The sequence below is a fragment of the Mesoplodon densirostris genome, chromosome 6 (assembly GCF_025265405.1).
Source record: "Mesoplodon densirostris isolate mMesDen1 chromosome 6, mMesDen1 primary haplotype, whole genome shotgun sequence".
In the NCBI taxonomy this organism is placed as follows: domain Eukaryota; kingdom Metazoa; phylum Chordata; class Mammalia; order Artiodactyla; family Ziphiidae; genus Mesoplodon; species Mesoplodon densirostris.
This window is the reverse complement of record NC_082666.1, coordinates 43,490,160-43,511,724: the sequence shown is the minus strand read 5'-3', so window position 1 is coordinate 43,511,724 and position 21,565 is coordinate 43,490,160. Positions and strand designations below refer to the sequence as shown.

The window sequence follows — 21,565 nt, the reverse complement described above, 5'->3', positions numbered from 1 at the left end:
TTCTTTGGATAAGTAATGAGTTTGTGTTGTTTAATTAGGATGAAACTGCTTTGACTCTCTTTATACTTGTTGGTCCTTGATTCTTTTTCTGTATTCCTGGTTTCTGATTTGCTGAAGAAAGAGGCCTAGAATTTTCCAGAAAAGGAATATTGACTTTAGTAAATGGTTTTGTATTTTTGGCATCACCTTGTTTGTATCCTATGGGGGAGTGTTAACTGTCATCCAGATCTAGCTTGTTGCTGCATTTTTAAGAAGGTTAAGGAAATAAAATGCAACTACACTCCAACTCCATGTACAGCAAACATTTGGCTGAATATTCAAGTCTGGGCAAGTTCGGATCTTAACTTTCTTCCATTGGCCAACATGTAATAAATTTCTGAATTGGGAAATCAGCTGTTCATTTATGACCACTTCTCTTTCAAAGCAAGACTCTAACGTCCAGACGCTATGATTTGTGCTTGATTGCATTCTGTTCCTTGCATTCAGACTATGTGCTGGCAATTGAAAGGCAGAGTTTGTAGCTATGAAATGAGTGCAGATAATGTAACTCATCACTAGGACTGGAATCAGGTGTGATCTCCCGGGACCTCCAATGTGTTCAGTATTTTCTATGGGTACAGAGACAATGAACAGGAATTGCTTAGAAGGCATGAAAAAACAAACTGTTTTTACATCTTGCCTGTGTATTTCCAAGATCTGGCCCCATCTTTAGTATCTGTTGGTTAGTATTTATTTCGGTAGCAAGGTTGGCTATAGGGAAAATTGTAAAATAGAGGAAGTGTACCAGGGTCATGGAGCCTTCCAGTTCTGAGCCATCCGCCTCATATGTTCATCCCATCCATACAAGGAAGCCTGTTTCCTTTCTCTTTTTGAGCCCGATAGCAGACCTTTCCTATTGGACAGCCTTTCTCAGTGTTGGTCCAGTGATCCAAAATCACTGAACCCAGAGGTGGCAGACTGAGCCAGAGAGGGCCTGAAGGGGGAAAGTCACCCTGACCCTTAGCTAGCCCCAGGAATTCCAAGACTAAAGCTCTTAACCAGCAAAGAGAAAGTGGAGTGTGGCAAAGTTGGAACATGAAGCTCCACCAGCTCAGGACTTGTCTGTGACTCCCCAGAGATGAATTTCAGATCCAGCTGATCATAGGCACTTTGCCAAGATAGCAGAGAGATTGTCCATACAATCTTGAAGGCACCCTGTTCCAAGGCTTCGTGCTCACTCTGTATGTGGTGGTGAAGAGGGGAGTTGGGTGACAAACTCTCTCACAACAGCGCCATGAAATGGGGTCTTCCTTCCACTAAACAGCAAATCGGTGCAACCATGTAAATGTTTTGCTTTGTTTTTGTTTTAAATTTTTTTGAAGTAATATATATTTTTTTAAAACAGAAAAGAATAAAACAAACAAACAAAAACACCATTTATCCCTGTACCCAGAGAGTGTTTGTTAACATAGAGAAAAATTATACATCCATAAGATTTTTCAAAAATTAACAGTACAGAAATGTAAATATTAAGTAATGTCTCTCTTACCCGCCTCCATGGTTTCCCCCCACCATCTCTCTCCCAAGAGATGTACCTATCACATATTTCTTATGTCTTATGTCTTTACAAAGAAAATAAATTTTATGGCATATATAGATCCTTTGAAAATGTATACACCATACTCTTACTCTATCTCCCCTTTAAAAATAAAATTAATAGTTAACTATACTTATTGGCATTTTACATGGTGCAACCATGTACATGTTTTCCAGGCCAGTTTGCTCTGCAGAGAGGCAATTGTTCCTGGAAAGCTTCAAAAACTGGGCTTCACCCTTTTAGGCTACAGCAGAGGGAATTCTTCTCCAGAATTGTTCTTTCAGCTACAGTTCATCAGAAGTGCCGCTGCTTTAAAATGTAGGTTTTATGATTTTTCAGCTGTGGTGAGGCCACAGGTCTGGAGACGACTGCCACCGAAAATAACATTTGTTACTCACAGATCCCAAGAGAAGAGGGCAGGCCATGCTACAGTGGGAACCATGGTGCTGAAGGGGGCACAGGGTCCATCAGGAGGCAGAGGGAGTAAGGGGAAAACATAGACAAGAGCCTCTATTGTGGTTTCTGCAGAAAGGAATGGGCGAGGCAGGGTAAGCAGGTTTAGGACTGGCTGGGTTGAGTAAGGTCAGTGGGCTCTGGGATGTAGGGACAGTCCCCAGTTGTCTTATACCTGGCTCTGGGGCGATGGGGCAGGTAGATAGTGGCCTGGAGTGTGAGAGCCTGGTAAGTAATGCGGTTGGGGGCATAGACTGTGGATTGGTCAGTTTGTATATGAAACATACTCTCGTAGGCAAGTACTTTATTATCTCTAGGAATTGGCAGTCCCTCCTCTGTCACCAAAGCCTCAGATGTTGAAGCATCAGAATACAGAAAATAAAAGACATGGTTAATACAGCTATTTAAGAACAATAATCTGTCTCTCTTCTTGAAAGCATGTTGGTCTTGAGAGAAGGAAACTCTTTCTCCAGATGACCTACATCAATTCTTATCAGGGAAAAAAGTCTCAGTCAGGCTTAAAAATGTCTGTAAAGTCATTTATGCAGGATATGTTACTGAGCAGCTCTGGTAAAAGAAAAATGCCTCTTTGCATGTGAGACATATTAAAATAAAAAGGGGCTAAAAATGTTTCCAGGCATAGCTCCTATTTGTCAGCTCAGTAATTAGAACTATGTACCCCAAACTCAGCAAGCTGCACATACCCAGCAATTTTAAACTTTTTGTTAATATTATAAGACATTTTTTTCAAGTCCTCCTATGAATTTCTCACCTGCTGTGAGGTGCCCCTGACTCTTCTTCTGTCTGTCTTTTTGGGGTGTTTTCCCCATGTGCACAGACACATAACGAGACATCCATGATATGCACAGACAGGCTGCTGTCAAATTATATAGACATTCATCTTCCCCCCTGAGAGCTTTCCCCCTCTGCAGCTTTGCTGTGCTCCATTCGATCAAAATGTTCATAGAAAAATGGTTGAATCTCTGCAACCTTGCCAGCCGTATCAATCTTCCAGGATTTGGAACATCAATAATGAAGAAAACAGCACTTGAATTAACATTCCACTTGATAAATTGTTGAGGTTTATATGTTGCTCAGATTTGTCAACAGTGACCTTCTGGCAAAATGAAAAAGCTTTTGAAAGATTACCTCTGGTGCTTTATACTGTTTCTGTGCTTAAAAAATTTCCCCCCAAACAGAGAACCTCTCCCCTTGGAATCTGTTACCTCAGAGTTGGGGGTTTTACTCAGCGAGGCCACAGGAAGGAAAGGGTGTCCTCTGGTGATGGAGAAGCAAAGAGCAAGTCCCTTGGTTGAACTCTTTAAGTAAGGCTCCACTGTGTACATGGCAGATGCTTCAGAGCCCGAATTCCTGGAGGAATTTCAACATTGTCTTCTAAGTATCATCCTCCTCCAAAATGATTGAATGTTATGGGAATGTGGATAGCCTGTCCTGGGCCAAAAGGGAATCAGAGGAAAAGCAACTGGGATCAGTGCGTTTCTAATTGTTGCAGGGAATCCAGAAGCAAATATCGCTGGCCTTCTGACAGCATGTGGAGTGTTTGAACATGACAACTCTTGCATTTCTGGGGGTAAATGTGAAGGCTGGAATCTGTTGAGAAATGTGTGGCCTCTACTGCACCCTTCCCGGGGAGCTCAGACGGTAGCGTGCTTTGGTCACCTCGAAGGAGGGGACAGCTGCACTGGGACTGGAGCAAGGGAGCCCATGATGGGAAGGTTTTATTGACAAGATGCAGAAAGCTTAGCATAACACATTTCCATTCTCCACCTCTGGGTTTAAGCTCTGGGTGATCAGGGCCTGTCAAGAAGCAAATCATAAAACAGGGACAGTTAAGGATATTAGAAAGGACTTGTCTGTGTAGCTATTCTTGGCAGAATTTCCACTGTTTACTAACACTGGTGAGCTAGGCTCAAGAAAAATACAACTGGTAAGCTTGCCTTTGCTTTGAGTGTTCTCTGGCTTCTAAACTGGCTGTGTGAGGACTTGCTTGCAGAATTAAGCCAGAGTGTATCATTAAAAGCAACTTAAATACACATCCCCTTGAGAGAGTGCTTTTAAAAATTACCTATAATAGCAGTTGGCTGCCTCCTGCCTAGTTTAAGATTCAGCTCGCTGGGGAATGTCATTATCCTTACAAACTGTGATAATCCCCATATAAGAGGGAAAATGGATTTTGGAGGTTGGGGGATGGATTACTGTGATATTTCGTAGGGAATTCAAAAAAGTATGATACAACAACTTTTGTTTCTATTGCTGTGCTTCTTACAGAAAAAGTAAAATGGGAGGAAGAGGTAGAGATTTGCTGGAGGTGCTGAAACATCCTGGGGGGCTGGGCAAACACACGTGGTCTTGCTCAGGAAATAGCGATTAAGGCTTTCATTTCCCCAGTACACATTTTTCTTCTCCGAACATTGGATTTTGCCTTCTCATTGCCTTCCCTTTGTCTTTCCTCCATATCCTTTTCATCCTGTCTTCCTCTTAGCTTATTATAGTAGCCCTGGCCAGTGGGAGCCTTCTGGAAGACCCTGCACCTATTCAGGATACTGTAGAATCCTGTGTACTATACTAGGGGGCTTTGTCTACTTTTCCTGTAGGGCGTGTCTGTCAAAAGCCACTGAGATCTTAATTGTTTGCAAGTTTTCAATGAATGTAGACCTTTATCTTTGTGAATGTATTTTTGGTTGCAAACATTATAGGTCAATGGTTGAATTGTTTAGATAAGATACAGTAGACTGTATTTATGGGTATATACGTTCTGAGACTCTGGGCTGGAAAGTTTAAATCTGGTATGAAAAGTGTTATGGTTATTGCTTTAGTATAAAGACATCCATGTAATGACACTACAAATAATGTTATGGCTAAAGAAAAAACAGGGAACTTTGCCATGGGGTTGGTCCATTATTGCTGTGAAAGTATTTTGCGTGCAAAAGTGGTGCCACTGCTGAGAGAATATACAGAAAGTGGAGCATAGTAATAGGACAGGCCAATGCAATTCTAGTAGACCAGTTATTTGTAAGTTTATTTAGTAATACTTAGTAGCAATTCATACTCATGAAGCACAGTTTCATATCAGTAGTTTCATTCCAGTCTAAGAAAGTAACAAGCAGATACTATTTTGCATATTTTACACATGTAAGCAGATGTAGAGGTATAAAAAAGGTAAGTGGCTTGTCCAAAGAGTGGTGAAAGGATCAGATCTTTGGACTTCTAGGACTGTACAACAGGAATCCTAGATTCATGCTGGGAGTTTCAATGAGAGATTGTTCTAAAGATGTTCAGAGAACAGAGAGGAAAGCTGCATATTGAATTACAGGAGAAGGAAGTAAAGAAATTGGAACCCTCACACATTGCTGTTGCAGATATAAAGTATATAGTGCAGCCACTTTGGAAAACAGTTTGGCAGTTCCTGAAAATGTTAACCGTAAAGCTACTGTATGACCCAGCGCTTCCGCCCAAGAGAAATGAAAACATATATCCACACAAAAACTTGTACATGAATGCACATAGCTACATTATTCATAATAGCCAAAATTTTAAACCACCCAAATTTCTATCAATTGATGAATGGATCAACAAAATGGGGTGTATCCATGCAATAGAATATCATTTGGCAATAAAAAGGAATAAAGTAATGATGCATGCTACAACGTGAATCAACCTTAAAAACGTTAGGCTAAGTGAAAGAAGCCCCAAAGATCACATATTATATGATCCCATTGATATGAAATGTCCAAAATAGGTAAATCCATACAGATAAAAAGTAAATTTGTGGATGCCCAGGGCTGGAAGTGGGGAGAATGGGAAGCGACTGCTAATTGAGATGATAAAAATCTCCTAAAATTAGATTGTAGTGATGGTTTCACAACTCTTTGAATATGCTAAAACCCACTGAATTGTACACTTTAAATGGGTGAATTTTAGGTATGTGAATTATAGCTCAACAAAACCATGAAAAATTACAGGAGAATATGTATTTTTCCAACTCCAGGCCCAGCCTCAGTTATCAGCAATGACGATGACTCTGCCAGCCCACTCCATCACATCTCCAATGGGAGTAACACTCCGTCGTCTTCAGAGGGTGGCCCTGATGCTGTCATTATTGGAATGACCAAGATTCCTGTCATTGAAAATCCCCAGTACTTTGGCATCACCAATAGTCAGCTCAAGCCAGACACATGTAAGTACAGCTGTTTATACTTATTGGCCCATTTGCTGCATAGCTGTATCAAGCAGCATGTTTATCAGAGTCCCTGACGAGGACGACTGAGGGGAGGGTACAGTGTGAAATGTCTGAGGATTCTTCGGGCTTTGAGCCCAAGGAATAGATCATTTAGTTTGTTGATTATGGAGTTCTCAGGGTGTGTCTCCTGTTAGGATTGGAACTGTGGGCAGATACTGACTTCTCTTGAGATCCATTTTCCAAAACCATTGGTCAACATGAAGTTGGAATCAAGGCATGCTTATCTTGAAAAAGATAGACAGAAACCAGAAGTGTCATTAGAATGCACATACATCAGTTACAGAAGACAAGCAATTGGTGGGATTTAAATTTGGTTTATTGAAAGTCCTTAAAATATACACTAATAGTAGTCAGGAATGCTCTGTGTTGCACACAGGTGGTATCAATTTAGGTAGTTCTGTTTTCTTTGTTCAGTCCTAGTTCCCAGTATGAGGCTTGTTGTGATGTCACAATAGCAAAGGGACATTACAACAGATGGTCTGCCTGTTAAGTACACTGAGTTATATTTCTTAGAACCAAATTAACCCACTAGCCTCTGTTGGGAAACTTGGAATCTTTCTCTTATCCTATCTTCTGAGCCAGTGCTCAAATATAGAGACTGGAGCACAGCCTGAAGGACAAGAAATAAAGTCACAGTAGACAAACAGGCTTATGCCACTGGAACTCCAGGCCTTCCCTTACACATGAATAAGGGGGCATGAGGACTAGAGTATCAGGTGGCTAAGGTCCCGGGGGGTTCTCTGGCACTGACAAGTGGGTACCTTTTGTCTATCTGCATGTTCTTGCCCCATCTTAAATACTGTTCTCCTGCCCTGTCTCAGGTAAGGTAGGACTATTTCAAGGTTACATGTTGGGGACTGACTTTCCATTGAGAATGCTCATGGATAAGGGGACTTAGCAGTGAGTATCTTTTCAAATATAAAGAAACATCTGTAATTTCCTCCTATTCATTCAAATTTATCCTGAGGAATGTTTAACAATGGATTTGAATTAAATCATTATGGTGAACAGTATTACAGTCTTGTAATGTGTGAGACTGAACCTCAACATAGCTTTCAGTTGAATATGTAATATGACAAGATAAATAGAATAGCATATGTGAAGAATATTGAGCTCCTTGAAATAAAAGGTATTCTTTGAAATCAAAGTATTATTAATTCTAATATTATTATTATGGTGTGAACATGATGTGTGGAGGTTTGCTTAAAGTGTGCACTTTGTTGAGATAAGCATCCTCCAATGGTTCCTGAAATGCCCTGCATGTGTAACAGTCAAATACTGAATAAAGCAAAGCAAGATAGTGTAATGAGAGATTCTGTCATCATTTTGATTGTTCTCCCTAGGAACAGAGTACTTTGACATCCCTGTCACTACCACCAGCACCGGGCTGTATGATGTACTTTAGTTAACCTAAGACTGCATTAAAATTGAAGTTGACTAAAATCAACCTGTACTCAAAAATTTGCTTTTCTTTGTCAATGGAGGAAAGATAAAGCTGAATAATCAAGTAGGTAGCATTAGCCTAACAAGTCCAATAAGAGAAAATGAACCAATGAGCAAGAAAGCAAACAAATGAGAACCTATAGAATCAAGTGAGCTAGATGGCTTCTGAGTCTGTGGTTCTTTCTAGAAGTGCTTTCTTCCCTTAGAAATTCCACAAGAAAATTTCCAAAGGTCATTTCCTTAATCTAGAGTTCATAGAAGTTTTTACAAAGGTTTTGGATTAGACATTTTGGTAATTTTGGAGGAGTCTTGGTTTTGTGGCTCAGCCACTCCCACTTAGAAAGAGTTGGAAGAGAGTTGAGGAGACCTGCAGCTTCCCCTCAGCTTCTGCCCTCTACCAGAGGGTGCCAGAACATTGGTTGTTTGGTTGTTCCTTATAAAGTCTTTTGGGTCCTTCACTCAGCAGTCCTTACTGGCTCAGTGTTCTCAATCACTTAGTATCTTATCTCAGAAGAAATTTTCTTTCTTCCAAGCATCAAGCCATATGCTCTTTCATGATTTTAAGAACACTTAAAATAACACATCTTCCATAAATCCTTTTTCAAAGAAATGGGAATGAAGAAGCAATTTACTTCTCTCATTCCCTCTACCCTTTCTTAAATGTCATCCTTTACCCCATACTTTTTACCTTTATCTTCAATGTATCTGTTGCCTTTTGTGAAGTCCTGAGTATGACCACTCTGGTGTATGTTTCTCTAGTCTTGATTAGGTTAGATTGTAAGCTCCTAGGGAGCAGAAACTATACTTGTTGAACTACTTCTTCATAGCATGGGACATGATGTGCCTTTGATGTTGGCCAGATGTTGACCAGATATGGCTATATATTGCTGAAATATTAATTACTAACAGACTTGTAACAAGTATAGAGGACCTTTTACATTGAGCCGTTTACATTGGGTCCTTTCCTATTAAATTTGCCTGCATAGACTTTGTTTGTTAGATGTATTTTTAACAACATGTTAGCCAGTTTAAATAGATTTAGATAGCAAATTGAACAGAAATAAGCCTTTAACAAAAAATCCTTTCTTTTAAGATCCTAATTGTAGACATTCAGAAATTTAAATATTTCAGAATGCAAAGATCTGATGTACAGAGCGATCTGTTGCTATAGACCCATGATATTTTGGGAGTTTAGCTTTCAGTTAAATTATTCCCATCAAGTATTTTTACAAGCAATCTCTAAAGAAGGGCTCTTCCAAGAAGTTGGATAGGTTACATCTGAAAAACAAATTTAAGAAGCTCTCAGAAAAAGTATGGAATTTTTCCCATGTGCTTAAAGCAAAATATCACATAGACAGTATACCACCAAGCTCTGGATCCATCAGAGGCTTGGGTCACAAACCAGCACTTTTCCTTCTCTTTCCTAAAGCTGCCTGCTATTCAAACATGTTGGCTTTATATGTGTGCTCTTACAAACAGTGATCCCCACTTATTTCACTGAATTGTAAGAATCTAATGTAGAAGGTGAAGTTCAATTCATTACATATTTATTGACTACCCACAATATTCCTACAATACTAAGAATTGGAAATTCGGTCATAATGATGGAATGTTCCTTGCCCTCAGGGAGTCTCCTTGGGGAGGCCAGTGGTGAAAGACTTCATCATATAATCACAATGCACTATGATAGCATAGCTTAGAGCAAGGATCCTAAACCCTGACAAGGATCAGGCAGGTCAATATGAGAAACAGGCTAGATCAGAAAGATGATATGGTATAGTGAAGATCATGATGACATGTGGGCTTGGTATTACCAGATACTCCAATTTTTCCAGAGAGAGTAGGCATTTTATATTTTATGTGAATTCTCCAAGATTTAAAACGCTGGGTGGAACCAACAAAATACATCAGCACAGTCAGATTTGGTCCACAATCCACCAACTGTTTGTGACCTTAAAGATCAATGAATACATACACCTTATTTTAAAGACAATGCTCAGAAATGGCTCATCCAAAAGTAATACAGCCTCCCTGCTTGTGTAGCTTTGCTCTAAAAATAGAACAACAAACAAACAAAAAATCATGATTAAACCATATTTCTTTAAATGATGTGTAAGATCATTTGAGTGAAGGATGATGATAAATTTTATCCCCCTAAGTAATTTTTCACTCTCAGGAGCTATGTGAGGTTTTCATTTACAAAATCCAGAGGTTGTTTGCAGGATTTTAGAACAATCTGAACAGGGCTGAATTGCTCCTGAGCACATTCCAATAGCAAGTCTGTCTACTTTATTGCAGGGCCCAGAGGTTCCCCCAAGACCGCCTGATAATAATTTGGTATTTGGAGGCTCCTGTGTCACTGCAGGAACTAAAGGAGGCTAAATCCATGCCTGATGGAGGAGAAGAGTTCTATGGTTATCTGCAAATTCTGGCCAGACAACATCTTGACGTCACTCCTTAGCTTCCAAAACCTAGCCAAGCAAGAAGTTGCCTTCCCAAGAGAAAGCAGTGTGCTCTAATGACTAAACCCTCAAAGTGCTATGCCACTCTAACTATAGACCCATCTCCTCGATCAATCAGGATGGCAAGATGGAGCTGAGGAGCTCAGCAACATCAAGGCTGGAGTTGGTCTTTAATTCAACTAGTCTGTGTAGACGTGCCTGAAAACCACATCATCTGTCCGCACGGGGTGTTTTCCCAGTAGGACTGACCAACCCGGCTCAAGGGCAGCCGTGCTGCTATCCTCTCCTTGACTGCTAAGGACATTTTTGACAGGGTACAATGGAAACACACCTTCTGAGCTGGAAAAAAAAGAAAGAAAGAAGGAAAGAAAGAAAGAAAGAAAGAAAAAAAAAAAAAACCACTCTAACCAGCAAAACCCCCGAATCATCAATCTTGGGTTCTCTTGAAGGGTGGGAATGCGTTATAGCTTCCCCTGCAGGAAAAGCAAATGCCATAGACTTATTTTCATCCCTAGAATTGTGTCTTTCCTAGAGCAGCCTTGTAAATTAGCTAGGGTCCTAGGCAGAGGGCCTAAATTAAATGAGAATTGTCCTGAAATACATACTGTATGTGTTTGTTCTTACAGCGCATGCCCTCTATGTATATCTAGGGCTAGTAACTCTGTGGCAGATGCAGATAAGGAATTATGACTTTTTTCCACTTTAATTCCATTTCCAATGAAATGGATGTTTATTGATTTCCTGCAGCGTGTGCCATACTCCAAGTATTATAGTTCACGTGTGTATATATGTTTGTGTGTGTGTTTTCCCATTGGTTACATGCTTATTAGGCAACTACGTAGATAAGCACAGATTCATAGACCAGCTAAGATTAAGGAGATTAAATATAATAAAGGGACGGAGTGTTTTAACAGTAGTTGAAAAGATCACACAGGACACCCCTCTTGTGCCCCTTAACTGCCATACCCACCCTGTCCTTGTATTACCAACCAGGGGAGGGAATGGAAGTGGTATTTTTCACAGAACTGCAGAGGTTTTGAAAATGTTTGTAACATTACTTTGAGTACACATGAGCAAAAATTCTGAATCATATCCAAGACCTCAGGAGCTCGTTAGATCAAGGGATGAGAGCTATCAGAGGTTATCTTTGAACTTCAGTGCAATCTGTGCCCATGGTCCATTTTGATGGTCCATTTGATGGAAGTAAAAACAGGCAGAAACAATTGCTATAGCACTTTCCTAGGTCCTTTGCCTACTAATTCTGTCTTTCAAAACTATGTTTTCTTCTAAGTATTTAATTGGCCAAACAATAACTGCTTTGGGAACTGTTTATATCCCTTTGAAGACCATGGCCTGCACTTTAAAAATAACCTAAGTCTATTTTGCCCAGCATGAGTGTTAGGGGCGAGAGAATGCAGTTATTTTAGGAGCCTTAGAAATTGCTTCGTTTGTGGCACAGTGGGCTAACGACTTGTTTCATGGGGGTCTTCATGGCACATTGCTCAGCCTCTGTAGGTCCCAATCCAATTCTATCTCTTGGTGCCATAGTCCCCCATTGCCAGCTATAACAGCCTGATACTATATTCTCCTTTCAACTCCAGAGGAGATGGTAAGAAGCTATCAAATAATGCTTAAAAAAGCAACTTGAGTTCCCTCGAAGAAAGGAAACGAATACATGCTGCACGATTACATTTAAAACGTAAGCCATGTTACAAACTCTACTGAGAAGGAGATTTGTTAGGAAACCAGTTTCAAGTACATTTACAACTAAGTAAAATAAGAGACATCATTCTATTAGCATTTGACCGCTGGGTGATATTGTTATCAAAAAAGAAATACCACCCAGTTACAGGGTACCTAGACCTCTTAGAGAAAACAGTCCATCTTACATTTAATGACTAAAAGGGAAAAACAATTATGGATTTAGGTCAGGGAGACACTCACAATGATATTCTGATTTTACTTCCACATTATCGGCCAACCAAGAGGGAATTATGCACCCCTCACACATCAGACAGTTCAGTCCAGTTTCACCAAATCATCAGTGATGTGCTGGAAGCATGCAGGCAGATGCAGGATGCTACTGCATTTCTTCTGGGTATTTCCCAACACCCAGCCCAACTGGAGAGTGGATACCAGCATGATGAATTTATCAAATGCACCCCCATTTTGGTTTATGGTTGGTCACTCTTGCACGTGCCAACAGATTGGGGACCAGGACCAGCTCAGCAAACACATATGCAGAGGAACCTCTTATGTTGCTAAGCAGCTCCTGCTACCCAGATGCTTTGAACACTGAGTGCTCCCTGTGGTTAAGGAGAAATGAAAGAATGGGAGTTTTTCTTGGATGCGATGCTCACTCACAGTTCAATTCTTCATGGCAGCTAATGTAACAGAGTGCAGGTTTTCTCCTTGTGAAGTTTCCTCTGCCTTTCCTAATTCTGCCAGCCAGAGAGGGTAAGCCACCATGGTTGGGATCTTCTCAGATTAGTCACTATGCCAGCTCTCCTTATGAAGTACAGCTATGCTGCCTTTCATTCACGATGTTGTACTTGTTTATTTGTTTGCTGTTTTTCTTGGTAGTTGTTACTTCTCTTGAAAGGCATGTAAGATGAATTTTCTCCACACCATGGACAGGAAAGAATTGGAGAGAGATCTACTTAGTTCAACCTGATAACCAAGCACAAAGGCAGTCTCACTCCTTGAGCTCAGCCTCTAGGAGGAAAGCTGCTTCCCGAGATGGAGACAGCTGCCCAAAGGGTTCCTGAGTCCATGCTGCCCTCTGTCTGAGCCGGCTCCCTTTGGCTGAGAAGATGCTGTGTGTTTCTGAATGCTTGGGCTCCCTCAGGGAGGGAAAAATTAGAAGGCAGCATCTCAAAGGAGAAGGACCTGTCAGTATCACAATGACCTCCCCTCCATCCGCAGGGCTGAGGAGGTTCTTAGGCTGCAAAACTTTCAGTTTTAAAACTGGGACAGTCCTGGGCAAATGATAATGGATTGGTCACCCTAGTTGGTATAGCTCTGATGATTTCTGCTAGTAAGACAGACTTAAGTCCTCCTTACCCAGAATGCCTGCAGGTACCCTAAAATGTGATTCTTTAAAATAAATAATATAGGTTGTAGTTGGAAATTTGGAAAACATAAGAAACAAAGATGAAATAAAAACTCATCTGTAATTCCAACAGAGATAATTGCTGATAATATCCTTTGGATATCCAACTTCCTCGTCTTGTGAGTCTCCTTTTAACCTCCTGTGATATAAAATCTAACCACTTGTACCCTGGCCTTTATTTGTACTGGGCTTTGTTCATATTTCTATAGTAAAGGTTTGTCTTGGGTGAATTGCGTTGGAAGGTCCATAGGAGGCTTGCTGGGTATATTATTGTCAGTGTCAGATTTTCTATTTGCTTGGTGATGCATAGGGATTAAGACAGAGCTGGGCTGGACTGGCCATGGCAGTTCGGGTTTTGAGGGACCGTGAATCCAGAGGAGCTTAGCTTTTCCAGGGCGAGTGTCACAGAGGAGACGAGCCTTGTGTTATGGGCCTGGAGGACTCAGGGAGCAAAAGGGTCCCGAATCTGCCAAGGTAGGCTGAGCGCTCCAGTTTAAGGTCAGCTCTCTGGATGACTCCAAATGTAGTTGTCTGCTCAGCTGGAGCAGATGGTCAGTTTTTGCCCCCAGTTCTTCACCCCAGCTGGGTAGCTCCTTTCAGAGAACCAAGTGTGCTGGATCTGAAAGGGCCAGTCTGGTTACATCTGATATGGTTCTCACTATTTAGAGATGCCTTTTCTTCCACCCAGGATTCCTCGGCTGTGCAAGGACCTCTGATGAATTGGAATCTCCCCTTAATCATTCAGCCTCACCTAAACTTGATGGAGTCAGTAGCCTAATATTCTCCAGTCTTCTCCTCATGAAATGCTTCCTCTTCTCATGTCTCAGGCATCAAGGCCTAAGCTGGGGTTCTGGCCAGGGGACTTCTATTAATAGTATGACATACAGGAGTATTTCAGAGTTGGCATTTTGCACAGTAATATTAAAGTTGATAGGTTCTAAAAATGAGTTCAGAACACAGATTTTCCTATGATTTGTAAGAGATTAGATTTGTGCGACTTTGAACCAAAGGGGGTGGGAAGAATTCTAGAAAGGAAACAATAACCTAATGCCTAGTTTCTCTATTATACTTATCAGTTACTATATATGTTATGAGTATGGGTAGACATCAACATTCTTTTTACCCTGTTGCTATAATTTAGCACATTTATTTAACCATGCCATTGACCTTCTGACTGCATTAAAGTAGAACCCAGGTTATTATGAGATAATGATGGCATTTAGACTAAGTGCCATATTCCTAATGTTCCAATAAGTGGTTGATATAGAGGGGACAGGATACCATCCCACACTATCTAATTATATCAAAAGAGCTCGACTCCATGTTATGGAATGTTTTCATTAGAGGAGATTACATGATATATCTGCTTATAAAATAAGCAGAGATGACACCACTGAGTAGCCACCTCACATGTTTTCCTGAAAGAATGATGGATCCGTTTATACTCTCATACCCACTACCGATCCCCACCCTTGCCCCTGAAAGGAGTTTGCTTTTACAAGTGAGTTTGCTTTTACGAGTGAGTTGCTAACGAACAGAGAGAAGCTAACTGGTTACCCAGGGACATAGTCTTACTTTCTAGTAATAGAGTACTCCGGCTAGCTGGACTAATTGGCCTCACATTGTCTCTATCCTGGCTTTACTTCCTCTGACCCATAAACATCAATTCCTTTTTTGCCCATCTCATTCTGTCATCTTCCCTCCTTTTCTCTATATATTAGGGTTCAGGAACCATGATGCTAATGATGACATTTCATCCTAGTTCCTAGCTCCATTAATGCCATTTCCTGATATCCAGGGAAGCAGTTATGATTCTGTATCACTGCTTAAGCCTTATTTTGAGAGGACCATTTTCTTCTTTTCCAAGTGCTGTTCACTTTTAGGATATTTCTCTCCCTCTTAAGAGCCTTTGTTTTGACTAACATAGCTTTGTGTACATATAAGGTTTTAGTTTTCCTTGAGCCCTACCTAGACCTTTATCAACATCGGTTTTGGAAGAGGAAAACTCTCATTTTCTTAGTAACATTTTGGTGATGGGGAGCTCTGCCTTAGATTCCTGAACTCCTGAGCTTTGAGAAGGAAGACAACGGCCAAGTAGCAAAGAGAGTGACCTTATCACTCACTTCCTGAGTCATGTGTCTCCTCTGGGCTTGTGTATACTCTCTGCTGTTTCCTGCACATTGCATCCCAAGTTTTAAATTAAAGTGGATCTTAGCCGGAATGGGGTCTAATGACTGATGCATGGGTACAGTCCTTGGTGTTAACAACCCAGGGCCTTCTTTTGTTCTTGTAGAAGAGATCTGTGTTTTCGAGAGCCAAGCTTCTGCATGGGGGCCAAGCTATGGGAAGGGGTTGTGAGGTTGGGGGTGAATCCATATGGTCTTCACACCTTCTGCCCACTTTTGGAAAGAGGGGGCTTGTGTGGATTGGTATGGATGACATTCCCCAAGGAGATCCTTCTGCTAACGGGCAGCCAGTGTGGGCGTTAGCGTGGTCCTCTCTCGGAGGTCTCCCTGATTCCCCGTGAAAGCAATGAACCCCTTACCGCTTGCTGGGCACCTGCCTGCTGCTTTGCTGTGCTGGTCTCAGCAGCTCTGCCCTCTGAGGCTGCACCACGATCTGCAGAGGTGGGAGATGGAGGGGTCTCTGTTGACTGCTACGTGTTGCTTAACTTTATTTCCCTCTCTTATGTTTGAAGAGAGTGGACCTGAAACATAACCTGCATTCTTTTACTATGTTCAGAACCTCCAGGGCTTGTCCACACATATGTATAAATGATAATGGAACTTGGAAATCTTTATTATACAGACATGCTGATGGAAATGAGATCTGTTGTATTGGAATTTGTGATGTAGTTGATCAGTCAGACCAAACTCGTACACTAATAAAGACAAGAGTGTCAGATTAATGGTCTCCGTTGCCTACTTTTTATCACCTACTAATAATTATTTTTACATAAACTTGAGAATATAATTCAGTGTTGGGATTCCTAAAAGCACTACAGACAGCCTCCTAGAAGTTGTGCCACTGATTCCCATTTAGCTCCCAAGCAGCCCCCTCTGCACCCAGCAGGGCCAGGATTAGGGTAATGTGGGGAGGCCCTCAATTAAAGTGCAGAATTTAAAGGGGCACCAACAACTCAGCCATCAAGGTAAATCATATTTCAATGCAATATTTTAAAAGCCAAAAATTAACGAAAGAAATCTATGAAGAAAATTTAAAAATTTTTTAATTAAGACAGGATTGAGAGGGCGGGGATTAGTGTGAAGTGAGTGCTACAAATTCAAGGTCAAATACTGTCATTATTTGAAATTTCAAGTTTTTTTCTTCATAGAGGTTTTTGTTAAATTTTATTTTTTTAATATTACATTAAGACATTATTCATAATGTTTTGATATTTTATATTAACTATAAATGGAATATAATCTTTAAAAATTGTGAGTCACTATATTGTACACCTGAAACTTATATGATATTGTACATCAACTATACCTCAATAAAAAATAATTTAAAAAAATAAAGGGAAAAAATAAAACATTATTCATGGCGATTACTGAATTTGTGGTGCTCCCTTAAATTTTGTGCACAAGGCAAGAATCTCACTCCCCTCACCCTAGCTTGGCCCTTGACTCAGGCTCCTTTTGGCCAGGATCTTGTGTAAACCTCTGGCCTTTGCAAAGCTCTGTTTTGTATACATTAGCTGCTGGGTTGATTAGCTTTCAGTCTTCTCTCCTTTCCTGCATTCCTGGCCTAATTGTCCTTCTTCCCTCCATCCCATCTGCCTCTGGAGATACATTTCTCTGACTCCCTTTTGCTTAGCCAGCCTCAGCGTCCCCGGCACTAACCATCCTGTGCTATCTGCTGAAATATCTGCATAGATGGGCACTCTCATCTTCTGATGGCCTTTTTTTTGTATGTGACTATCCAGAGTGAGGAATGAAAAAGACTGCCACAAAAAAAAAAAAGAAAGAAGAAAAGAAAGAAAGACAAGAAAAGAGAGAGCAAGAGAGATTCTTTTAAAAAGGCAGAAAGGATAGGAGGGTCCGGGGATCTTCTTAGCAAATTTGAGAATTAATCTAGGGAAAAATTGGATAAAATTTTTAAATATAAGTGAAATTAAAAAATATATTAGATATTGCTTCATTTCCCCACATTTGGAGTTGTAGTGTTAGATTTGCTAAGTTAGAGATATATACTCTTTGAGATTTAAAATACTCCATTTTCACTTAGCCTATTCCTTAATGTCATGAGCCCCTTTCGTAATGTATGCATTTTTTATTATTTTAAACAACCAATGTCAAATGTCTTTTATGTGCCAGGCCTTATGAGTTGCATTTTCACATTAAAAAAAAAAAAAAAAGAAGCCCTGTCAGCACTGCAGGATAGATATTATTACTCTGTTTTATAGATGAGAAAACTAAGTCTCGGAGAGCTTGAGAGGAAAAATAATGAACCCAAATTACAGCCCCAATGTGGGGGAGTTTCTGTTCAGTTCCCAGTCAGCCTCCCTGAAGTCTGGGGCTCTTCCCAGCTGAGTGCTGCTGCTGACCTTTTCCAAAAATAGCATGGAGCAATTTTGAAACTCTGCAAGAGGAATTGTAATGTTGGTGTTGTACCTTTCACATGGGCTTATCAAGGTAGGCTGAGGGTATTAACCTTCAAACGTGCAGCCAGGGTCGTGCCAGATGGCGGAGAGTGGGTTTATTCCTGGGGAGAAAGGAACCAGTAGTAGGCTGACCCCGGGCCTAGTCTCTAATGTAAGGGTTGACACAGGGGTCACTAGGGAGGTCTTCTCAATGGAGTCGTTACCAGAAATACTAAATAATCATGAATAATAAACTCTTATTTTTATTTTTTGCTGGTTAAAATCATGTAAAATCCCTCTTCCTCCACCCCAACCCACTCTAAAATGTTGGCCTTTTTTGTTTTATTTCAGAAAACCCTAGGAAAAGAATCCTTTATCATAGATCTCTGACTCTTTCTTGGACACTTTCACTCCTCTGAGATAAGCACATCACTTTTCCTAGGTGAACTTGATGTCTGTCTCTCCAAAGACAGAGTTCAAAGAGTACCAAGAGTTTTAGGAGCCAGATGAAGTGCACACATTTACTGAGGTTTGTAAACCAGTGTTGGGAGGGTTAAAGCACCCACAGCATCTGCCTGGGTCACCCTGTTCCAGGGAGACCAAGAGGACACAGGCTAATACTGCCTTCTCGATAACCATTCTACAGACAACCAATTTCAATGCCAGCCATGTGTGAACATCTTGTAGGACAGACAAGTCACTTTTCTGGCTTACCCTGTATGACTCATTGTTTTCATTTTCCATGCAAAGGTCTGTGTTTCCAAATTGCCTACTTGAAAGGGGTCAAGATTCTTATAGATATTTAGCCTTTAAGGAGTCTTTTTAAAAAACAGGAATCACCTTTGATAAGTGGCATTTCTTCCATGAGAAGAGCATACATCAGGAGCTTCATAATGTCAGGGAGCTGATATTCTAAGGTATCTACTTTGTCACAGGGGCATGTACACCCACAGATTTGTAAGTGTGACTTCATGGTAATCTTGTAGTAAGTAGAGTAACACGTGCTCCCCCAAAACATCACATAACAATGCCTCACTGTGCATGACGAGTGCAGATGAATTAGAAATGGGGAGGTTAGCCAAAATGAATACATTCTTTTCTGACCCAATGTTTTACTCTCTTAATTATCTTAATAACTTAGAAAAGACCAGAGTTCGAGGGATGAATTATTCAGTTGCCGTTCAAAGGCCATCATAACAAATAAGGTTACAATCAAACTATTGTTTGTTGGAGATTTCTAGGCCCCCTAGACACCCATGCCTGTAACAGTACAAAGCTGTAAAGCTTGGGCAGCCCTTTAGTGTTTGTGAAGATTCAGCCCGAGAGCGGCTTGGAGAGACTACAGAGGATCAGACTTCACACAAGTAGAGTTGAAATATTTCCAAAGAGAATTTGATGAGTCTTTTGCTTACCCTGGAATAAGTATTGTGTGTGTTTTGCTTATACCTACCATTTGCCAATATGGAAAAGTTTCCTAGTGAAGTGAAATCAAACAAATCTCTGACTAATAATACTGTGTGAAATCTTTAACAAAGAAACTCCCGGATAGGGCAGCATAGAGGGGATGAGGATGAAAGTTCAGATTTGGTTCAGCGTGTATAATCATATGTCTTTGTCGGATGATGAATGTGTATAATCAGGAAGTCACGTCTTACCTGGGAATTGAGTGGCAGTAGTCATCGAATGATATTGAAAATCGTAGATGGAAAGACTTATTGACAATTGTGTAAGTTTCTAACCACAGACTGTTCAATGGACAAACAAGTGCTTTAGCATCTCCAGCTCTTAGAACGGTACCCAGGACATTGCATAATAAACATGTGGTGAATAACTGAAGGAACACATGAATGGATAAGTGTATTTGCTGTGCTTGTAACTGTACTGTAGCTTTGGGAGAAAAATACGTCTCTACTTCACCAGGCATCTGACATGGCTAATAAGTTAAACTCTCCTCTGATTCTGTTAGGAGCAGAAGTTAGGCAACCTTTCCATTTGAATTGCTGAATTTGGTTACCCTCTCTGGTCTGAAAAGAGCTCTTAGAGGTCTCTAAACATGGAAATATTTAACTCATGATGGGTTAAGGCATACGAATTGTGATTTGGAAGGTACGGTAGCACAGGGGTTTAAAAGGCATTTAGAGGATAATCTTGTCATTCTGAGTATAACTGCAATGTCTCCATGAGAAAATGGCTCCCATTTCTAAATAATCAATGTGGAAATGGACTTTGGTAACTAGATTCATTTATGACTTGAGGAGTCCCTACGTATTAACAATATACCTGACACAATGAAATAGCTAAATAAATATTTTTTCACAAACACTTTTTATAAAGTTACCCAAATTCGAGAATTCCTAAACTCCACAATTTGAAGAGGAAAGTCAGTAGGAATTTGGCAAATTTTGCAATCCATATAATAAACAAAATGTCAAGGTGCCCAAATGGGGTCAGATTAGACTCAGCGCTTCTGATGATTCTGTATCAAAACAATTAGAAACTGCGATTACTTCAAAAGTTTACTTAAGAAAGTCAAGTTCACTGACTCAGTTAATTTTCTTCAGAGAAAATATGCTACTAGAATGCAAAGTGATAAGAATGCTAACTGTGGTATAACTTAGTATTCATAGTATAAGAAATTATTCAGATATTATTTCATTCCTGCCCGCAAGTTCTTAAGTTTCATTTGGAATTTCATCTTATGTGATTTGATCTGTACCAAATAATGTGAGAAGAGATAATGGGATTTAAGGAGAGAAATGATTGAATCACCATGTCCCAATAAAAAGTGTTCAAATTGGATTTCACTACATAATGAATTCTGCTTCAACTTACTTTGACATAAATAAGATTGGGTAAGGGAAACCAGAAGTAAATCAAATAAATTAATAAAAACTATCAGAGCTGCTTCAAATTTGTCCCCCAGACAGTTTCTGCTTATTTGTATAATAAAACCTGCTCTCATAAATTAAAACCTAGGCATGCCACATGGTTGAAAGCAAAAATTTAAGGAAAAGTTAGTATATTTTGGGGGCCTGATTAAGGTGCCTTCTGGTTTCATCAATATCAATAGTCCCTTTGAAAACTGAAACCTGAAACCCAGAAGAACAAGGTTCAACTTTCAACTAGAATTTTTTTACAAAACAAGATTGGAGGTATAGACATGCATGCAATATTGATGATTAGCTGTCCTTCATATTTTCTTAATTACACACAATTATTGAACATGAGGAATTTTTTTCATTTTGTCTAGATGGAGGCCGTGTCTCCATCAGCATAATATATCACGGTATTTGTGATTCTCGTGCAAAATTGAATTTGCATCTCTCCTGCCACTCACAGGGAGTTCATTATCTTACAGTACAACCACTGGGAAAAATGCAATTTCCAGTGTTTAATAAAACTGTGGTCTTTTCACAAGGCTTATGATGCTTGAGCAATTTGTTAGTCACAATTGATCATAGATGCTTAACACTAATTATATGGTGGATAGTGCCAGTAAGGATGATTTTAAATATTTATTTACTATATTTCAGTGCAAACAGGGTATTTTGCAACTGCACTGTTATTTGTGTTTCTCAGAGTTGAAGTGTTTTCTCAAAATGTTAAACATAAAAGATATGTCACAAAGCTAAACATACAATGTATGAAATATGTGCTGGATGTGGTTAAGAGG

General features: G+C 40.1%; 1 protein-coding gene across 4 annotated transcripts in view; it reads left to right on the top strand.

Annotated features, from left to right (window-relative positions):
* NTRK2 (neurotrophic receptor tyrosine kinase 2) overlaps positions 1-21,565 on the top strand; it is a 381,797-nt gene that overhangs the window by 210,024 nt on the left and 150,208 nt on the right. Inside the window, exons 15-16 of one of the 4 annotated variants that reach the window (XM_060101680.1) lie at positions 6,039-6,227; positions 13,996-14,012. In XM_060101680.1, coding sequence (XP_059957663.1) covers positions 6,039-6,227; positions 13,996-13,997 — 191 coding nt within the window. In that variant the 3' untranslated portion in view covers positions 13,998-14,012. Of the gene's footprint in view, positions 1-6,038; positions 6,228-7,633; positions 7,651-10,031; positions 10,126-13,995; positions 14,013-21,565 lie in introns of those variants that run through there. The other 3 variants (XM_060101679.1, XM_060101682.1, XM_060101678.1) reach the window with 3 other exon arrangements.